Source organism: Megascapheus bottae, chromosome 5, assembly GCF_031878675.1.
Source record: "Megascapheus bottae isolate mThoBot1 chromosome 5, mThoBot2.hap1, whole genome shotgun sequence".
In the NCBI taxonomy this organism is placed as follows: Eukaryota; Metazoa; Chordata; class Mammalia; order Rodentia; family Geomyidae; genus Megascapheus; species Megascapheus bottae.
In genome coordinates, this window is record NC_143513.1 from 53,625,899 (window position 1) to 53,646,425 (window position 20,527).

The 20,527-nt window shown below is 36.1% G+C and overlaps 1 protein-coding gene across 4 annotated transcripts in view; it reads left to right on the forward strand.

Moving 5' to 3' along the window:
• The window catches only part of Umad1 (UBAP1-MVB12-associated (UMA) domain containing 1), a 181,502-nt gene that overhangs the window by 90,817 nt on the left and 70,158 nt on the right, over positions 1-20,527 (forward strand). For all 4 annotated transcript variants that reach the window (XM_090333159.1, XM_090333160.1, XM_090333158.1 and 1 more), the window contains one exon: positions 18,698-18,759. In XM_090333159.1, coding sequence (XP_090189285.1) covers positions 18,698-18,759 — 62 coding nt within the window. The remainder of the gene's footprint in view (positions 1-18,697; positions 18,760-20,527) is intronic.

Here is a 20,527-nt window from a genome sequence, read left to right on the forward strand (position 1 = left end):
ACTGTTGTGGGGTTTTTTTGGAGGAGACATAGTTCCTTGTGATTTCATATTACTAATGTTTTTATACTGGGAGTTATATATCTGAGAACAAATTTTGGGTAGGACAGAGACTATGGCTCAGTTATCAGAGATTTGGCCAACATGCTGTGCTCAAGACTAGATGCTGGGTCTAGTCTCTGGATCTTCTCTCCTGCTCCACTCAGACAGAGAAAGTTTAGAGTCAGCTGTGCTCAGTGCTGGGCCATTACTGGTAGCCTTTGATAACACTGTACCAGTCCATTACCAGTGCTGCTCTCCAAGTCCTGCTGCTGGTGCTTTTCAGTCCTGTTTGTCCCACTGTCATGTACTCTTTGAGTAAGCCTTATACTGTGAATAATGAAGCAAAGCACATAGTAAACAGCAACAACAAAAGATGACATTTTAAAATGTGAAAATAGTCTCTCAGATTAGTCAAAGTAGTTATTAAAATGACTTCATTTGCTATCTATGTTGCTTTAATTTTTCCAGTTTTTTCATTTTCTAAACTCTGTTTATTCTCCATTTTGCTTCTCTATTTTTTTCTCAAAGTATAGTAGCTTAGGGAGAAAATTTTAAAGTTTTAATAAAAATAAACATCAGGAGAAATGAAATGAAAATAAATTCTTTTTATTTGCTTTCAAATATTTTTCTCTTGTACTATTATGTGCCTTCTGGATCATTCTTTAACCCCTTATATTACCTATTCATCTGAATACATTTATATAAGTGTACATGTCTGATATTTTGTCATGTATTATCTATTACTTTTTCAGAAATAAGAAAATACATCTAAGTCATGTATGTGCATGCTATTATATATATAATAGAAACATTTTATTTTTCCTTAGTTTACTTCTATTTGTAAACTTTTGAATGTATTGCTTTATTTCCTTCTTACTAATTTTAAACTAAACTGATATTTTTCTTTAATCTTAAGCATGATTTTTAAGTACCTAGAAACTTGAACCATAAATTTAATCAGAAAATAATACCTTAATCCTAGTTAATCCACATTATTGACCCTTCTGTGCCTGCAGCAACAACAATAACCGAATGTTTAGTGTATAATCTCTTGTGTAGACTCACATACTAACTGGCAAAGTCTTATCCAGAGATTAAGTGTTCTCTTCTGGGATGGCAGTTTTGCTGATTTTTAAGAAGAGACTATCTAGGGTCTCATTTAATCCTCCTAAGAGACAGATTGGTTGCACCCATCTTATCTAAGTGTGAAATGAATCTAGGTCAGATCAATTATAGATTTTTTTAATAACTTGTTCTGAGTGGTCTATAAACCATGTCTTGTGGATATTAAAATACATTTATCCTTGTCCAAGTAAAAAGGATACAGTATCTTTAGTGACTGTAGAGCAGTAATATAAAAACTTGAAAGTCTAGTTTTTTAATACCATAGGATACACACAGATACACAGCATATATGTCATTTATACATATATGTACATATATTCATACATACAAATATACGTATTATATGTAATTTGGAAATATAAACGCCACACAAAGTTTTGTAGGACTTTGTTTTATGGATATTTGTTAAAAACTTTACACCTTAAGAAAAAGTAAAAAGGAAACATCAGAATTAGAAATAAATGTATTAACAGCATGCTTAAAGGCAATTATCAACAGAACATTTTCTTGAATGAAGATGAGATGGAATGGGTACTGCAGAAACAGCACACCTTAAGAGTAAGCATATGGAGGTTCTGAAAGTTGCTTTATGATACAGAGTTGGAGATAAAAGGGATGAAAGACAGCTGAAGGATGAAAAAGATTTATCAAGGGTCTGATCCTGGACATGAAGGAATTGGACCTTGTCCTAATCACAATGGAGTTATAAAATAGTTGAGGATTGAGAAAATGTCCATATCTGTCTTTAAGACAGAGCAGGAAATGGATAGAAGGACTGGGAAGCCTAGAGGATAGGAGACTAGACTGTATGGCCACTGTGCAATCATAAAACAAAAACGGCTTCAGACCTATAAATGTACTGCCTCTCAAATGTGCTATTTTCTGCCAGGAACATTAGACTATATTGCCACTGTGCAATCATGTCACATAGTACAACTTGCAGATCCGTAAATGTTCTGCCTCTCAAATGTTCTATTCTCTGCCAAGGCCTCTTTTCCCCATCATCTTACCTCTTTTTGATTGAGTACACAGTGTTCTAAGAGGTACTCAATTGAACAAGTAAATGAATAATTAGTTGAATTCATGATCTGAACTAGACTAGGGTCAGTGACATTGGAGAGCTTTTGGTTTGGGTTGGTGGGTGGAGCCTGTGAATTGTATCCCTATGTCTATCAAAATATCTATTTCTATACTTGTTTTTTCATATCTCTTCTAGCCATCTTTTCATTTCCTTTATCTATTTTCCATTTTAAAATAATTTCACACTTCAATATAATGAGTTTCTTTCAAAACTCATTTGGGTGTAACAATGTGATTAATTCTGAATACTTTTAATATGTATTTTCTAAAAGACCATCTGTAATAACCATCAAAAATTTAACTATCAAAGCCCTAGTTATGTTTTATCTTAAAGGTGTCTTTGTTTTTCAGGTATCTCTATTTCTCTCTCCATATTATATAATTTGGAACATATACACTGAATTTTTTGCTGAAAACTTCCCGTTAGGCTTTTGGATCGAAAGGGAAATTTGTTTGCCAGGAAGAATGGATAGTCCAATCATATATTCTTTCTCTTTTCTGGTTCTGTGTTTGGACCCAGTACAGCATGTTTGATGCTTGTCTTGTGATGCCCAAGAAGCCCAGGCCATAGATACCAGTGTTTGGATCATGTCATATCCCCACATCAGTTTCCAGGACCTGAAAAGATGCTTTATTTCTCCTACATACTTCTGCATCTTTAGATATCTCTGCTAAGATTTCTTCTGCCTTAGCTCCAGATACTGGAATAGATGACGCTCCTCTGTCTCCATAATGAAGGATCTGATAGTATACTTGGAAAGCAAAAGGTGTCTGTCTTGTTAGCTTGCTTGACACCTGGGTTACTGAGACCAATTTTTCTCTCCCTCAAAATGTCTTGAGGCAGAGTTTATAGATGTGAAGTTCTCCTTTTCACTCTAAGCTGCTCTAGGATGGAGAACAGAAAGAGCTGTCATGGTTCCTTAATCGCCATTCTTTCCTAGCTACTCAGTGTTCCTTGACCTTTAATGCCTGTGGGTTTTTTTTTTTTTGAGATTATATGCTACTTTGTAAAATATTTCTCAATTTGGGGATTTTTGAAAGTTTTTATAATTAGACTGAGATAATGATTCAGGAATTTTTGTTAGGAATTTCATGGAAGTAATATGTTCTTGTTTTACCCTGCAAAGTATCACAGTTCCTATTATTACCATATTGGCAAAGTTAACCAAGGTCATTTACTTAAGGTCATATTTATCAGATTGCTCCACATTAAAATTATCATTCTCTCTTAATTATCATGAGACTGTATAATAAGTTATTCTTCATAAACCTCTTACTCACTAGCTTTAGCATCTATATACATTTCCTGGATGAAAATTATTATTATGGTAGTTGCCAAATGGTGATTTCATAATTTCATCTTTTTTCATTCATCATCACTTGGCTTTGTATTATGAGGAAAATGCTTCTCATCTATTTACTCAGTTTTTAATTTATATCATTATAGACGTGTTGATTTCTATTTAATAGATTATAATTGTTAGAGCTCTGAATGTTAGTCATGGATACTTGAATATAGGTCCATTTACTGTTTTAGCTATACACAAAAGTCTAAAACTTGCTGATCACACTGTTTGCTATATAATCTTAGGATCAGATACTTACAACCATATACTTTATCCTGGACCCAACTTTTGGTAGGAGATGGTAAGTAGATGCATGGCTGTGCACATAACATTCTGTATTTCTCCACTCTGGAAGCCATGTTGGGAGAAATACTTTTTACAAAAGGCTCGTTCTGTTGCTCCTGTGCTCTGATATCCAGGTACTTTGCTCATCTCATGTTGATGTGCTTTGTTACCACATGAAGAGCGAAAATCTGACAGCTAGAGATTTGCTTCCTTTTAAGTTCACACATGAGTGGAAAAAGAGAAAGAATTAGCCCCAGACAAGTTGATTTGACTGAAGCAGCTACTTACTCCGAGTCAATTTTGTATAATAGAGCTGCGTGGTGGATGTTTCTTTTCCATTCTCATCCTACAAATGCTTGTAAAAAAGGTTATACAGATTGTATCTTTTAAAATGTGCTTTGCCTCTTCAGTGAAACTGAAAATGAAGGCTCTTTGTCAAACTCATACTACAAACCACCATAACCCTCATCCCAAAACCAGACAGAGATTCATCAAAGAAAGAGAACTATAGACCCATTTCTTTGATGAATATTGATGCAAAACTTCTCAACAAAATACTGGCCAATCGTCTTCAACAACTCATTAAAAAAAAACTGTGATCAAACAGGATTCATCACAGGGATGCAAAGCTGGTTCAACATACTCAAGTCAATATGATTCAACACATCAACAAAATCAAGGACAAGAATCACATGATTGTCTCAATAGATGCAGAAAAGGCATTTGACATCATCCAACACCCCTTTATGCTAAAAGCTCTGGAGAAACTAAAAATCCATGGAACATTCCTCAGTATAATAAAGGCTGTATATGAAAAACCCACAGCTAGCAATATACTTAATGGCGAAAAGCTAAAACCATTTCCTCTAAAATCAGGAACAAGACAAGGATGCCCAGTCTCCACTCCTCTTTACTATAGTATTAGAATTCCTAGCCAGAACAATAAGGGAAGAAGCAAGCATAAAGGGGATCCAAATAGGGAAAGAGGAAGTGAAACTTTCCCTCTTTGCAGATGACATGATTCTGTATTTAAAGAACCCTATAGACTACACTCCCAAGTTGCTTGAGGTGATTCGAAACTTTGGAAAGGTTGCAGGGTATAAAATTAACCCTCAAAAATCAGCTGCATTCTTCTATGCTAACAGTGAGAGGAACGAGGCAGCAATCAGGAAAGCAACTCCTTTTGCAATAGCCTCAAAGAAAATAAAGTACCTAGGAATTAACTAAGAATGTAAAGGACCTTTTTGATGAAAACTTTAAAACACTGAAAAAGGAAATTAAAGCAGAACTGAGGAAATGGAAAAGCCTCCAATGCTCCTGGATTGGAAGAATTAACATCATGAATATGGCAATCTTGCCAAAGGCTATCTACAAAATCGGTGCAATATCCCAATATAGAAGAGGCAATCCAAAATTTCATATGGAATAATAAAAGACCCTGTATAACAAATCCTCAGCAGAAAGAACAGTGCAGGAGGAATTTCAATACCAAACTTTGGACTCTATTACAGAGCTATAGTGACCAAAACAGCTTGGTACTGGCATGAGATCAGGCCTGAGGACCAATGGAATAGAACTGAGGACCCAGATATTAACCCACAGACGTATGGCCAGCTAATCTTTGATAAGGGCGCCAAAAAAATAGAATGGAAGAAAGACAACCTCTTCAACAAGTTGTGCTGGCAGAACTGGTTAAGCACCTGCAGACAACTAAAGTTGGATCCTTCTTTGTCACTCTGCACCAGGATTAAATCCAAATGGATCAAAGACCTGGAGGTAAAAGCAGATACACTGAAGACTTTACAAGAAGGAATAGGACATACACTAAATCTCCTTGGCACAGGTCAAAATTTTCTTAATAAGGACCCAGAAACACAACAAATCAAAGAAAGTCTGTGTAAGTGGGACTGCATTAAACTTCAGAGTTTCTGTATGGCAAAGGACTTAGCTAGCAAACTAACTAAAAAGCCTACAGAGTGGGAGAAGATCTTCACTAACCATTTAACAGAGGCCTCATATCTAGAATATATCAGCAGCTCAAAAAATTGAATCGCTCCCAAATTAATCGCCAAAGAAACAACCATCCCATTAAAAGATGGGCCAAAGACTTAAATAGAGTCTTCTCTGAAGAAGAAATAAGAATGGCCTATGGACAGATGAAGAAATGCTCAACATCTCTGGCCATAAAAGAAATGCAAATCCAAACAACTCTAAGATTCCACCTTACTCTAGTTAGAATGGCCATGATCAAGGAATCTAATAACAACAGATGCTGGAGGGGATGTGGATAGGAGGGATCACTTCTACACTGTTGGAAAGCCTTATGGCAGTTCCTCAAAAGACTAAACATAGAACCAACCTAGATGTCCCTCAGTTGATGAGTGGATCAACAAGTTGTGGTATTTGTACACAATGGAATTCTATGCTGCTGTCAGAAAGAATGACATCGCCCCATTTGTTAGGAAATGGAAAGACTTAGAAAAAATCATATTGAGTGAAGTAAGCCAGACTCAAAGGAACTTAGGCTCAATGGTTTCCCTCATTTGTCATAATCAGTAGAAACCTTGGGCTCTACTAGCAGAGATCTGCAATAGAGCAAAATCTTGGTACATAAGGCCATATAATATGAAGCTAATTGAAAGGACCTCCAGGATATTGAAACAAAAGCCATATAATGAATGATTGTTGTTCTTAATGTACTATGTTGTCTCTCATCTCCTTTGCTGTCCCTTGGTTATCTCATATTGGTATAGTATCTCACTTTGTTATCTGATATATTGAATTTATTTGTATTTGGATATTTGAAATTTGATAGGGAAGGGGGTAAACCAAGACGGATGGGGGGTGTGGGGGGGGAGGGAAATGGGTATCAAGACATGTGAAAGGGTATCAATGTATGTGAATTAATGCACCTTCTATCTGGCAAATATCATGTAACCCTTTTACTAATTACAATAAAAAAAAAGACTAAACATAGAGTTCCCCTATGACCCAGAAATTCCAGTACTTGGCATTTACCCAATCATCCAGAAACAAGGATATACTAAATCCACTAGCACAACGATGTTCATTGCAGCACTATTTACCATAGCAAAGATATGGAACCAACCCAGATGCCCCTCAGTTAATGAGTGGATCAATAAAATGTGGTATTTATACACAAAGGAATTCTATGCTGCTGTCAGAAAGAATGACATTGCCCCATTTGTAAGGAAATGTAAAGACTTAGAAAAAAATCATATTAAGTGAAGTAAATCAGACTCAAAGGAACATAGGCTCAATGGTTTCCCTCATTTATCATAATCAGTAGAAACCTTGGGCTCTCCTAGCAGAGTTTTACAATAGAACAGAACCTAGATACATAAGGCAATATAGTATGACCTAAATGAAAGGACCTCCAAGATATAGAAACAAAAGCCATGTAATGAGTGATTGTTGTTCTTAATGTACTATGTTATCTCTCATCTCTTTTGCTGTCCCTTGGCTATCTCATATTGTTACAGTATTTTACCTTGTTATCTGATATATTGTATATATGTTTATTTGAAATTTGATAGGGAAAGGGGAAAACAAGATGAGGGGTGGGATGGTGGGAGGGAAATGGGAACCAAGACATGAGAAAAGGTATCAATGTTTGTGAAGTAATGCATCTTCTATCTGGTGAATATAATGTAATCCTTCTATTAATTACAATAAAAATATGTGAAAAAAATGTGCTTTCCAGTTGGGTGTTTAGCCAGTTGAATCTGGATTTCACTGAAATTGCCTGCTAGAAAACTGCTAAATTTATTTGAAAATTAGAGATATCATATTATTAATATAAAATAAGAATTCAGTTAGGAACTCTAGCCGGGCTGAGGAACCTTTTCTCTGCTAAGGGCCATATATATATAATCATTCTGAGTTATACAGAATTATCAGTACAGTAGATGAGCACAGGAAGCTGATGAGCAGCATTATCTATCATGTACCTGGGGGCCAGACATTCTCTGCTCCTGCTTGAGTGTCTAGCTCAGAAAAGCAAACACTATGGAACTTGATGGTAATAATTAGAAATTTATGTTTCAGTACATTAGCCATGTCTACCTTTTATGACTTCAAACCAGTGTTGCCACAATTTCATTAGACTTGAAATTAGTAATCCCTTCTTTACATACTAATATAACTCCTGATTAATAATATATTGTCTTTGAGTTTAAAAGAGCAAACCCTGTTGAGTGAGACAAGTCAAGACCTAAGGAACAAAAGATGCATGGTATCCTTAATATGTGGCTATTAAATCCAAAGAATACAAGAGCAAGGACTCAATATTTGCATACCCTATGCTATAGACATGGTAATGGAAATATAAACCTAACCATATAGACATAAAAAAACCTATGACTCTATAGACATAATGTTTTATTTCATAAATTAATGTTTCTATGACATACAAACCCTTAGCCTAATTTGTATTAAGTTCTAAAAACTAAATCCAGTGATTGTATATAGAGATTCCATTCTTGAACACTTGTTGTTAAACTTGTCATTTGAAATATGATGTAAAAATCAATGTTAATAAATTCTTTAATTAAAAAAAAAGTACTGGGGCCAGGAGTTTGGCCTAGTGGTAGAGTGCTTGCCTAACATGCACGAAGACCTGGGTTTGATGCCTCGGTACCACATAGATAGCAAAAAGCCGAAAGTGGTGCTGAGGCTCAAGTGGTAGAGTGCTAGCCTTGAGAAAGTCCTAGGACAGTGCTCAAGCCTTGAGCCCAAGCCCAGGACTGGCAAAAAAAAAAAAAAGTACTGAAAATGTGTTGGTATGTAGTCTTTTTCCCCATTAGTGGTCCTGGAGTTTGAACTTAAGGCCTTGTACTAGCTAAACAGGTGCTCTACTAACTTGTGCTGTTGGCATGCTTTTCTACTGTATATAATTGGATGGAGTAGTACTAAGGTTTGAACTTGGAAGACTGTACAGCTCAAGCTTTTTTCTAGGTCTTTTTGCTTTCCATTATTTTGCTTTGTTTTGTGTCAATACCAGGTTTTGAACTCAGGACTCTGGCTTGGCTTTTTGTTCATAGTTAGACCGCTGCCATTTGAGCTATGCCTGAAGTCCAACATTTTTCTGGTTAATTGAAGATAGAATCTCATGGGCTTTTCTGCACAAGCTGGCTTTCAACCTCAATCCATATTTCTCAGCCTCTTTAGTAGCTAGGATTAAAGGCATGAACCACTGGTGACTGCCACTTTTAGCCATTTTTGGATAAGGCCTTCTTTTTGTACAGGCTAGTCTGAACCTTGATCCTTCTGTTAATTCTTGCCACCATAGCTGAGATGGCAGACATGTATAGTAAGTCTAGATATTGGTTGATATGAGGTCACATTAAGTTTTTGCCTGGGCTGGCCTACAGCTGTGATCTCTGCCTTCTGAGTTGCTAGGATTATAAGCATAAGTCAGTCACTGGCATCAGGCTCTGCTGTGGTACTTTTTTAGTTTTTTAAGATTAGTCAAATACATATGCATACTAAAATAAAAAATATAGCACTATTATAAAATAAAAATACTTCAGGGGGCCTGGAGTTTGGCCTAGTGGTAGAGTGCTTTCCTATCATGCATGCAGACCCAGGTTCAATTCTTTGGTACCACATACATAGAAAAAAGCCAGAAGTGGTGCTATGGCTCAGTTGGTAGAGTTCTAGCCTTGAGAAAGCCCAAGGTCTGTGCTCAGGCCCTGAGCTCAATGCCTAGAACTTGCAAAATAAATAAATAAATAAATAAATAAATAAATAAATAAATAAATAAAAATACTTCAGCAGAATTCTTTTGCTGGATCAGCCACCTTTTATGTTCCATTTGAAACTCACTGAAACTGTATAGAGCCTAGCAAAATCTTTTCACTATCTCATTTTTCCCATATATGTAGAGGCTTATCAGTTTTCTCGATGTAACTTCAAGGTCATCATTGGAGCCTTGACCTTTTAATTCTACCCTCGAAACTTCCGGGATGTGTTTCCATGTCTCTTACTGCTGCTACTTATTGCAGAAATCCTGTTCAAACTTTAAGTGAGTATGGTGATTATCCATTTCTCCCTTGCCTTTTGTAGGCAGTAGTCACTGCCTTTCACCCAGTTCAAAATGCTATTAATAAATTCATTTCCTTTCACCAGTCAATAACATATCCTCTTCAGTTTCCCTCATCTTACCCACAATTTCATCAGAACCTTATTTTCCTGACTGTCACCTTTCTTTTGACTATGCTAGCGTTTAATACAGTGGAGCCACCAGAAAAGGGCCATTTAAAAAGAGCCTGCCATACGTCTACTTGGTAACAACCACTATCCTGATGCTAGAAATATTGCAGCAAATAAAGTAATCATGCCATTGTCTTCATGAAACTGATAGTCTAGTGGAAACAGCAGCTGTGCAGCAACTATAATAATTAACTAAATGATGATCACAGATGTCTGAAGTGCTTTACAGGGGCATGAACACATATAGGAATAAGTAAAAGGGACATGAGTTCTACTGGGGTCTGGAGGTTGTGGAGTTGAGATTCAGCTGTGAAGATTGAGTATACATTCGCTCATTGTGATCTGGGTTAAGGAGGGTTTTAGTTGAAGGTTAGTCCTTGTTTCATCTTCACTTTCCACTCTGTAATCAAGCAAATTCTCATGCTCCTTATCCCTGTTGCCTGGGCTCTTACCAAGGTAGCCCTCTCTTCTTCAAGACCTATGTCTTTACAGCTCTTACTTTGTAAGGTCAAACTATTTGCAAACTCCTGATTGAGAGTTCCCAGGTTATTAGATCTACTAGTGATTAGAGTCTCAAAAGTTGAATTATGACTCTCCTTTTCCTTTCCTCTACACCTGAAATTCTTTCTTATTTTTTTTGAGGGGGGAGAGGGAGGCTAGTCCTGGGCTTGAACTCGACCTGAGCCCAGTCCTTGGGTTTTCTCAAGCCTAGAGTGCTATCACCATGGCACTATTTCTGGCTTTTTTTTTTCTAATATATGTGATACTGAGGAACTGAACCCAGCTCTTTGTGCATGTTAGGCAAGCTCTCTACCACTAAACCAGATTCCCACCCCTGAAGTTCTTTTTCTTTTTCTCTTTCATGCTTGCTTGCTCTGCTGCTTGCTTGCTTTCTGCTTGCTTCCTTCCCTCCCTTCCTCCGCCTTCTCTCCCTCTCTCCCTTCTTCTCTCCCTCTTTCCTCCCTCCTTTTCTCCCTCCTTCCCTTCCTTCCTTCATTCCTGTCTTTCTCTCTCCCTCTCTCTTCCTCCCTTCCTTTCCTTCCTTCTTCCCTCTTTTCCTCTCTCTCTCTCCCTCCTCCTTCCCGTCTCTCAGTTTAAAGTCAGAGCCTTATGCTTGCTAGACAGACACTTTACCACTAGAATGATACTCCTAGCCCTTTTTAAGTTATTGTTTCAGATAGAATCTGACATTATTGCTATAATCTTCTTATTATTTTTCTTTTTTTGTTTGTGGCCTACTTTTTTTTCTTTTTAAATTTTTTATTGTGATTAATAGAAGGATTACATTTTATTCACCAGATAGAAGGTGCATAACTTCACAAACATTGATACCCTTTCTCATGACATGGTCCCCATTTCCCTCCCACCTTCCCCCCACTTATCTTGATTTCCCCCCTTCCCTATCCAATCTCAAATAACCAGTTAAGCACATATAAAATATATCAGATAACAAGGTGAAATATTATAACAATATGAGATAACCAAGGGATGGCAAAAGAGATGAGAGATAACATAGTACGTTAAGGACAACAATCATTCATTATATGGCTTTTGTTTCCTTCTCCTGGAGGTCCTTACATTTAGTATCATACTATTTGGCCTATGTCTCTAGATTTTGTTCTATTGTAAATCTCTGCTAGGAGAGCCCAAGGTTTCTACTGATTATGACAAATGAGGGAGACTCTTGGGCCTAAGTTCCTTTGAGTCTGGCTTAGTTCACTTAATATGATCTTTTCTAAGTCTTTCCATTTCCTTACAAATGGGGCGATGTCGTTCTCTCTGACAGCAGCATAGAATTCCATTGTGTAAAAATACCACATCTTGTTGATCCACTCATCAACTGAGGGACATCTGGGTTGGTTCCATATCTTTGCTATGGTAAATAGTGTTGCAATGAACATCACTGTGCTAGTGGATATTATTTTTCTGTTTGCAAATTTAAGCTTCAAGCTAAGTACACTGCACATTTTTTGGTGTATCATATTTCTCAGAATAGTATGGAAAGTAACTCCACAGAGACTGCTCAAAGAAGCCGTCTGCAGACCTTTCTATTAGTAGTAGCATTTGGGAATTAGACGCAGTAATAGTCACTCCAAATAACTTTCTCAGTGTATACATTTTTAGGGAAGAGAATTAGTAACAGTTATAAAGGCATACCAAATCTTTTGAAGCAGACTTACACAGCATGATACAATATTAAACAAATACATATGCACAAAATTAATTTGACCTTTTCAAGTTTTTCACCTTCCAGTCTAAAAGAAACAATGCTTGCAGTTTGCCTAGTATTAAACATCTTAAATGATTTGGGGATTGCTTTGAAATCATACAGAAAAAAAAAAAGATCATTCTGTAGTTCCAAATAGCATCCTTTGCATCTAAAACAACTCATCAATGGGTCTCACCTCTGTTAGATTTCCTTACATTCTTACAGCTCAGAGTAAATACACAGAGTAAATACACAGAGTAAGTGTGACCATAAGCCTGTAAACCAGTAAGCAAGATTTTTAGATGTATGATTTTCATAGTAGTCCTGAAGATAAAATCTAATATGATGCTTAAATTTTGAATGGACAAACATATTAAGCTGAAAGTCTTTTAAAGTAGCTTACCTGTTCTATTGAATCCTTAGTTTAAATTTTAACAATTTTTCTTTTTATAAATCCTTAGTGAATGTGTGTGTACAATTCTTTCTTGCTGTTCTTTCCCACTTAAAGTTAAATCAGATGTTTACTGAGCATTACATTGTTACCAGAAAAGTGGCAGCATTCCACCCTTTGCTGATAATCAGTGTTAATTTTGGACTGCTAATTTCATGTGTGTTTGGTGCCATTTTAATTTGCTTTTCTTTAATTCTTAGCTTGAACCTTTTCCTGTGTTTGTTTCCTAAGTGTATTCCTTCTTTTGTGACTTAACTGTTCATATTCTTGGTTCATTTCCCTCTGAGGTTGTAACAATTGTCCACAGAGTTGTGACCATGCTCCTGGGCAGGGCATGTCTTAAGTAATTAGCACTTTTTCTTTCTCTCCATTTGGGAACAGGGATTAAATTGGCAGGAAAGAAGTATGAGACTTAAATGTATATTATATCTAATCAGATAAATTAACTCATGTTTTACTAAGAATTGAGAAGGAGCATGTATGGCGTGATTTAAAATCTGCAACAGCTTTGGGTTATGCTGCCACATCTGTCCTCATTAAATGGATATAAAAAAGCTATCCAAGCATTCAAGGGCTTCTTCTGTCACCCTCAAAATCAGCCCTTTTTGGGTTACTTTGCTATCACAAAGGTGGCCTGTAAACAACAGAAATTTATTTCTCAAAGTTCTAAAGGCTGCAGATCCCAAGCTCCAAGTACTGGCAAACTTGGTATTTAGTAAAGGTCTGCCTTCTGGTTCACAGAACTGCTAGTAATGTCCTGGCATAACGTAAGGCAATAACTCTGCTCTTTAGCCACTTGTAAAAACATTGATCCCATTCTTGGCCAGTTATTTCCTAAAGGCTTCAGCTCCTACTATTACTGTAGTGAAGGTTAAGTTTCAACATAACAATTTTAGAGAGTCTATGACGATACAGCAACAGATCCGGGACAAAGGCAGAACAGCAGTTGATACCACTGCTACAACACCACATTTCTCTTGTCTCCAGTCCCTTACTTTCCTCTGTAAATTCAGTGTTCAACATATTTCCTCATTTAGTCATTGTAACACCCTGATTATGTATCATTCTTCCCATTTTTCAGATGAGGAAATAAAGGCTTAAGTTCTAACTTAAGGTAACTTCACAAGGTCATAGATATGGCAAAGGATTTGGGTCGAGTTCTGACAGATTTTAAAGCCATTCTCTTTGCACTGTGCCGGGGGGCCTGGTATAATGAGTGTGACTGAAAATTGAAAAGGAGTTAATGGTGTGACTATTCCACTGTTCTTTCCACTACTTCACATAGTGAATGACTAATACGAAAACACTCCCAGAGGGTATTTGCATTTTAAAAGAGGAGCTCATTAACTCTAATGAATCCCTAATTGGTTGAATTTGTGGGGGAGATATTTTTAAGTATGGGGCTTTCTCCTGTCTTCAAGGTGCTGGCAATCCTTTCCTCCTCTGATTATCAACCACTATGAAATCAGAATTCTGATTTTATTCTGGTAGAATAAAACCACATACTGCCAGTCTGTCTACAGTGCAATAGAATGAGTTCATAGAAAGGCATGAAAAAAAGTCTTCCAAGGAGATAAAGTGTGTCTTAATGCCATTTCAAGTAAATTGCAAAAGTGAATAATTTGGTCATATTAAGTCTTCTGAAGAGTCAGTTAAAAATATTTTATAATCAACCTTAACTTAAGAAAGCTTAAGTCTTACCATAGAGTATAATGAGACTCTGAAAGATCTTTAATAGGTGCCAGTTGAATGAAATGCTCTATAGCCAAATACATTGTAGAAACAAATTTAGAGTTCCTTTCTACAGAATTTCTCTGATGCAAAAGTGCATTGAAAATCAACAGAAAGAACTCACGTTTTGCAGGTTTCTCTCCTACTTCTGACCATAGAATTTTTTTTTCCTGTGAAATTCTTGGAGCAGTATTTTGTAGATTGCATTCTCAGATATGAAGTTATAGATAACTCCTCTCAATTAGAGAAAAGAAGAAACAACCATCCTAACTTTTTGCATGCAAACATGGCTCCAGCCTCATCTACATGAGCCTATTCCTGGTGATCTTAGGCCCAAAGGCATGCTACCAACATCAGCCCCTTCTCAGCTGAGTGCTAGCCAATTGAAAGGAGTAAAAACGGACCAATTGAGATCAAAGTCATCTAATATTGCCTTAGAAGCTTTTATGGATGAATGTAACTTAGATCTGGAAGAAAAATGTATCTCTTAATCTGACTCCCAGAATTAGAGTGAGTTCCTCTCAGCTACAGATGTGCAGGTCTGGAACAGGCCTTCCTAAATAGGGGGAGGCTGCTGAGAAGATTAGAGTAACAAATTCTGTGTGGTCTTCTATTCTTGAGAGAAAGATGCACCCAAGTGCTCCCTAACTCACTAATTCACAGACAGGAAAGTGGAGTGAAGCCAGGAATGAAGTCAATAGAGTATAAACCAAGTCCTCCAGACAAGCTTCCCCTTTGTGACCTATAGAGATATTCAGATTGCCTAGGAATCTTTTATGCCTTCCCTTGTTCCTAGTTCTCGCTCCTTACCATTTCTCCTCTCCTGTCTCCCATCTGCACCAAGTAGAATGAGATCAAAATGATAATTCAGTGACCGTCCCTTTCTCATGTCCATATGCAGATCAAATATTATTTGATGTTTTAAACCTAGTACAGTGTATATATTTCTTTAAAACAGGGATTGGTACAGCCTGCCACCTGTTTTTATAAATAAGATTATATTGGATTGTAGCCATACTTATTAGCTTACATATTGTCTGTGGCTGCTTTTGGCTACAATAGCAGTGTTGTGAAGTTGTGACACAGACCATATGGCCTGGAAAACCTAAAATATTTACTGTCTGGCCTTTAATAGAAAAAAAGGCTGACTCTTAATCTAAACTATTGGAGAATTTTACTTTAGTCTTTTAAATTCTAACAGAGCTTTATTAGTGTATATGTAGCTTTTATCATTTACTCAATCCTCTAAATAAAAACTACATTTTAAACAAAATTGCATGATTGTAATATAAAAGGAATGTTTGCCTTTGTTTTGGTTCTTACAAACTTCTGAAAAAATATTAAGGAAACTGTATATTTATTTTAAAAGACTAGAAGGAAGGATAGAGGTTTGTTCTGGACAGAAGTATTTGACATTACCTCAGAAAGGGAAGAAAACATAAGCTGTGAGGAGTAGAGCAGCAGGAAGGAATGGGGGAGGGTCTGGAGTGGAACTAGCACCATATCTTGCCTTCAAAATTTTCTTCCAGAGCTGTTGACTCTTTTATTCACACTCTAACTTCTGCTTCATACCTTCAATTGTAGCTCTCATCTGCTGAAATTTTTCACCAGTCTCTGGAGATGGGTTTGGCTTCAGTGTGACTGCCTGCTGTCTGGAAGACCTTGGCAGGTCACCAAGTACCTTTGATCTCTGATGGTTCATTTACCTGTCAAGTAGAGGAGTCAGGGAGGCCTTAAGGCCCAACAGTAACCAACTGTGATATTTATTTATTATTATTATTTTTTTTGCCAGTCTTGGGCTTGAGCTCAGGGCCTGAGCTTGGACTTTCTCAAGGCTAGAACTCTACCACCTAAGCCTCAGCACCACTTCCAGCTTCCAGCTTCCAGCTTCTAGTATATGGTACTGAGGAACCAGGTCTTGGTGCACGCTAGGCAAGCACTCTACCACTAGGCCAAACTCCCGGCCCTAAACTTTTTTAAATGAAATGCAAGTGGAATATTTTTACTCCATCCAACATATAAGCAAGAGTTAATGATGTTTAAAATTTAACGTACCTTGTTTTACATTCCTTATATCCCAGATTGTCTAACTTGTATGGGGGTTCTAGAAAACCGAATGTAAATGAATTTTCTGTGATAAAATAATTCTTCTGTTGGAAACACCATATTTTATTATGCCTTGTTCTATCCCCTAATCATTTGTTCAGGTTTCATTTCGTGCCTTTGTTTGTAGAGAAATAATGTTGCAGATGGCAATTTTCCTTTATTCTTTTATCTGAGTCATCACCAGACATGGCATTTCAATAAATAGTGATTCTGCATTGCTTCCAGGCAGATGTGTTATATGATGTCAAGAACACTGGCTGATAACCTTCCTGGTTGTTCAAACATTAGGGAAAAATGGAGAAAATTTTGTGTACTCAGCTTGAAATAATAAAATGGCAAAGAAAGCATAGACTTTGTGCTATAATTTAGCCAAATACAGTGTTTGTGTGCAGTCCAATAGTAATTAATTTGACATAATCTTTTTAGACTAAATTAATTGGGTGTTGTACATTCTTTGTTATATACATGTGTGTGGTTTTTTTTTTAATATTTTTAAGTAGTTCCATAACAGACTTGACAGTCACCAAAGCAGTTTGTGAATGAGCTGTATCTTGATCAATATCACCCTTCCCTTACTTTTCTTAATTTTCAGGTTATGTATTAAGGTTCCCCCCCACACACACACCATTTAACAAAGTAGTTAATGTAAATAATGCATCTTGATCTGGGTTTCCACTTCGACATCTTCACCTCCCACTTTCAACCCATCCCTTCCCTTTCTCAATTCTGTGGTATAAACAATGAATTCTTGCCTTCATGCTCCCCCCTTCTCCTCTTCATTCTCTTCTTGGTTCTTCCATGGTTTTAAGATTTACCGGGATTTCAAGACTTTGAAATTTTCATGGAACTTTTCCTCATTATTGCCACTGATAAACTTCTATGTTTGAAACAAGCTTTCTGTGCTTTATCCACAATCATTACTCTTAATACTGTGACCTTTATAGAAATAAATTTCTGACCTTTAGTGTCAACCAAGTTTCCATCCACAAACTTGGTAATTTTCTTTCTAGCAGACATGCCTAATCCTGATTAGTTTTTGCAATAAGAACAATTTATGAATTGCTAGATTATCCTCTTACTAAATTCTGAAGTACTAGTTTAATTGATTGTATACCTATTATGTGTTAATTACTTAATGGTAATTAAATTGAAATAGGTCATTAATTAATCAGTTATGCTTATATTTGCTCAACTGTGTTAATACCTGTCCTATTATCTTTCAAGTAATCCTAGTTCAAAATCATTTATTAATATTACTCCCAGCCTTAGGTACCAAAGGGTTAATTGAGAGCTAATCTATGGATGTGTTCATTGTCTTTTTCTGTTAACAAATATTGCCACCATTTTGGTTCACTGGAAATTCAGAGACAACATTTGTGCTTGGCTGGCATGGTGGCTCACACTTGTAATCCTAGATACTCAAGAGGCTGAGATTTGAGGGTTGTGGCTCAAAGCCAGCCCAAGCACTGAAGTCCATGAGACTCATCTCCAACCAGAAGTGGTACTGTGGCTCAAGAAGTACGGCAGTAACCTTGGCTGAAAAGCTCAGAGACATTGTCCAGGCTCAGAGTTCCAGCTCCACAACTGACTTAAAAAAAAAAAGTGAATCATGTGAAAATCTTAATTAGGAGAACAATTATATCATAAAGAGCTTTTATTTTAAAGTAAATTACCTTCTCAAACCATATCTAAAATATGGCATGATATGTAAACTATGAATTTATTTGATTTTTTCCATTATAAACCTATATGTATATACAATATATATGTATATACAATATATATATAAACCTATATGTATATATATATACAATATATACATATAGGTTTATATATATATAGGCTATAAGTGTATATGTTTATGGATGATTTATGAGACGTACAAAATTATCATTCTTAAAAACTATTTACTTTGCCAAAAATCAATGTTAAATTCTTTAATAAAAAAAAAACTATTTGCTTTGCAACAAGGTACTAGTGCTTGCTCCTGTTGATATGGAATGTATAATGACAAAAAGTTCAAATAACTAAAAACCAATTTGGCCATAATAGTATGGTAAAATTATTTTTGTTTCTGTTTTTTCTTCTCAGGAGACACAACAAATGAACTACAAAGTAAAACGTCCGAAGTAGAAGGCAACCAACCTTTGGAGGTGAGTGAGATGTAGTGAGTTCTCTGGGGGTAAGACTAAACAAGTCACTTATTGCATAATCCTCTGAGAATAAATAGTAATTTCCACTCTTTTCGTGCAGACTGTGCCTAGTTACTGAAAAACAGGTAATCTGCAAAACGTTAGGGAATGCTAGAACAAGGAGTGACTGTCCAATTGCTAAGTTTTTCCTATTGCTGGAAATGGAAAGTTTCTGTTTAAAAAAAAAAAAAGCCAGGTGATGGGGGGGAAACAGGGAATAGAGCACATAAGTTAAAACATTTGAACTATTTTTAATAGAGTATTTTCTAACACATTTGATTAAATAGATAATATATGAACCTATAAATAAAGGCTTGAAAAATCTACTCAGAGCTACATTTCCTGTGTCAAAGTATACTTCTTGATAGTGTTCTGTAAAAAGATGAAGGTATTTGTTCTTTTTTACATGGAAAAGCTATTTAATCCTTTAGGGTACTTGAAAATATCATCAAGATGCCTTTGCATAGTATGTAGAAATATATTAACATTACTTATCCATTGAAATAATCAACTTCAAGATGATAAAATACTAGGGTGGAGAGGTATTCATGGATTTATCAACTTTATACAGAGTGACACACTTTTACTTGTAGTAGAATGAAGCCAGTCTTTGGAAGTGAATGAAATGCTATGAGTTCTCTGGCGTAAAACTAAACAAGACTCAATGAATAGTTTTCTGAGGATAAATACTAGTACCTTTTTCTTACAGACTGGTACAGTATCGTATGGGGGAGGGTTTTGCTACCTGCAACTAGAGTGAGAGGGAAAGAAGGATGGGGAGGGAGAGAGGCAAGGAAAGGGAGAGGGAGAGATACCAGTGACTTAGTCTGTTTGTTTATTGTAGTATCCCTTTATGGTTAGAAAGCTTGGGCAGTCAAAAATATGAGTTAAATGAAAAAATTAATACAACTAGGAGTTATGGATAGAAAATTACATTTAAGAGATTTTTTATATTAATATTGCTTTCACTGAGCAAATATTTTTAATTGGGAAAAACCTTAAAAATGTAAGAAAGGGAGTCAGAAAAGGAACAAAATCATCATCTTTTTCCTGAAAGCATATTCATTTGTTTATTCATGTGTACAGTAGCTGTCTATTAAGCTCTAATTGAACTTGAGGCCCTGTGCAAGAACCTGAGTATGCAGTGATGGAAAAAATAAGTCCCATCTTTTACAATGAGGTATCTTGATCTCTCATTTATTCACTTAGTGAGTGCTGATCCTGAGTAGTATCTTTGATAGGAAATATTTGATAATTTGGGAGAAGAATAACCAACAGGATGGCTTAGATATGAGCCATAATTGCCCAAGTTCAACACTTAGTGTTTTACTCTATTCAAGCTGCTATTGTAAAATACTATGGATAGTTTATAAATGACAGAAATTTATTTCTTCAGTTTCTGGGTGCTGGAAAGATTGAGGTACAGGCAGGCTTGGTATCTTGTAAAAACCCTGCTTTGGTTCACAGATGATGCCATTCTTACTGAGTGTTCACTTAGAACTTTATTTAGTGTCTTAGCCCTTTATGGAGAAACAAATCCCATTCATAACTACTCTACCCTTATGTCCCCAAAACCGTGTATTGTAACACTATCAGCTTCAGAATTAGGTTTCAACATATGAGTTTGAGGATTTCCCCTAATATTCAGACAAAAGCACACAAAATGTCTGTAAATTTGACACTGGTTATTTTTCAATGTTGACTGATAGAATTTCAAGATTATTTCTTA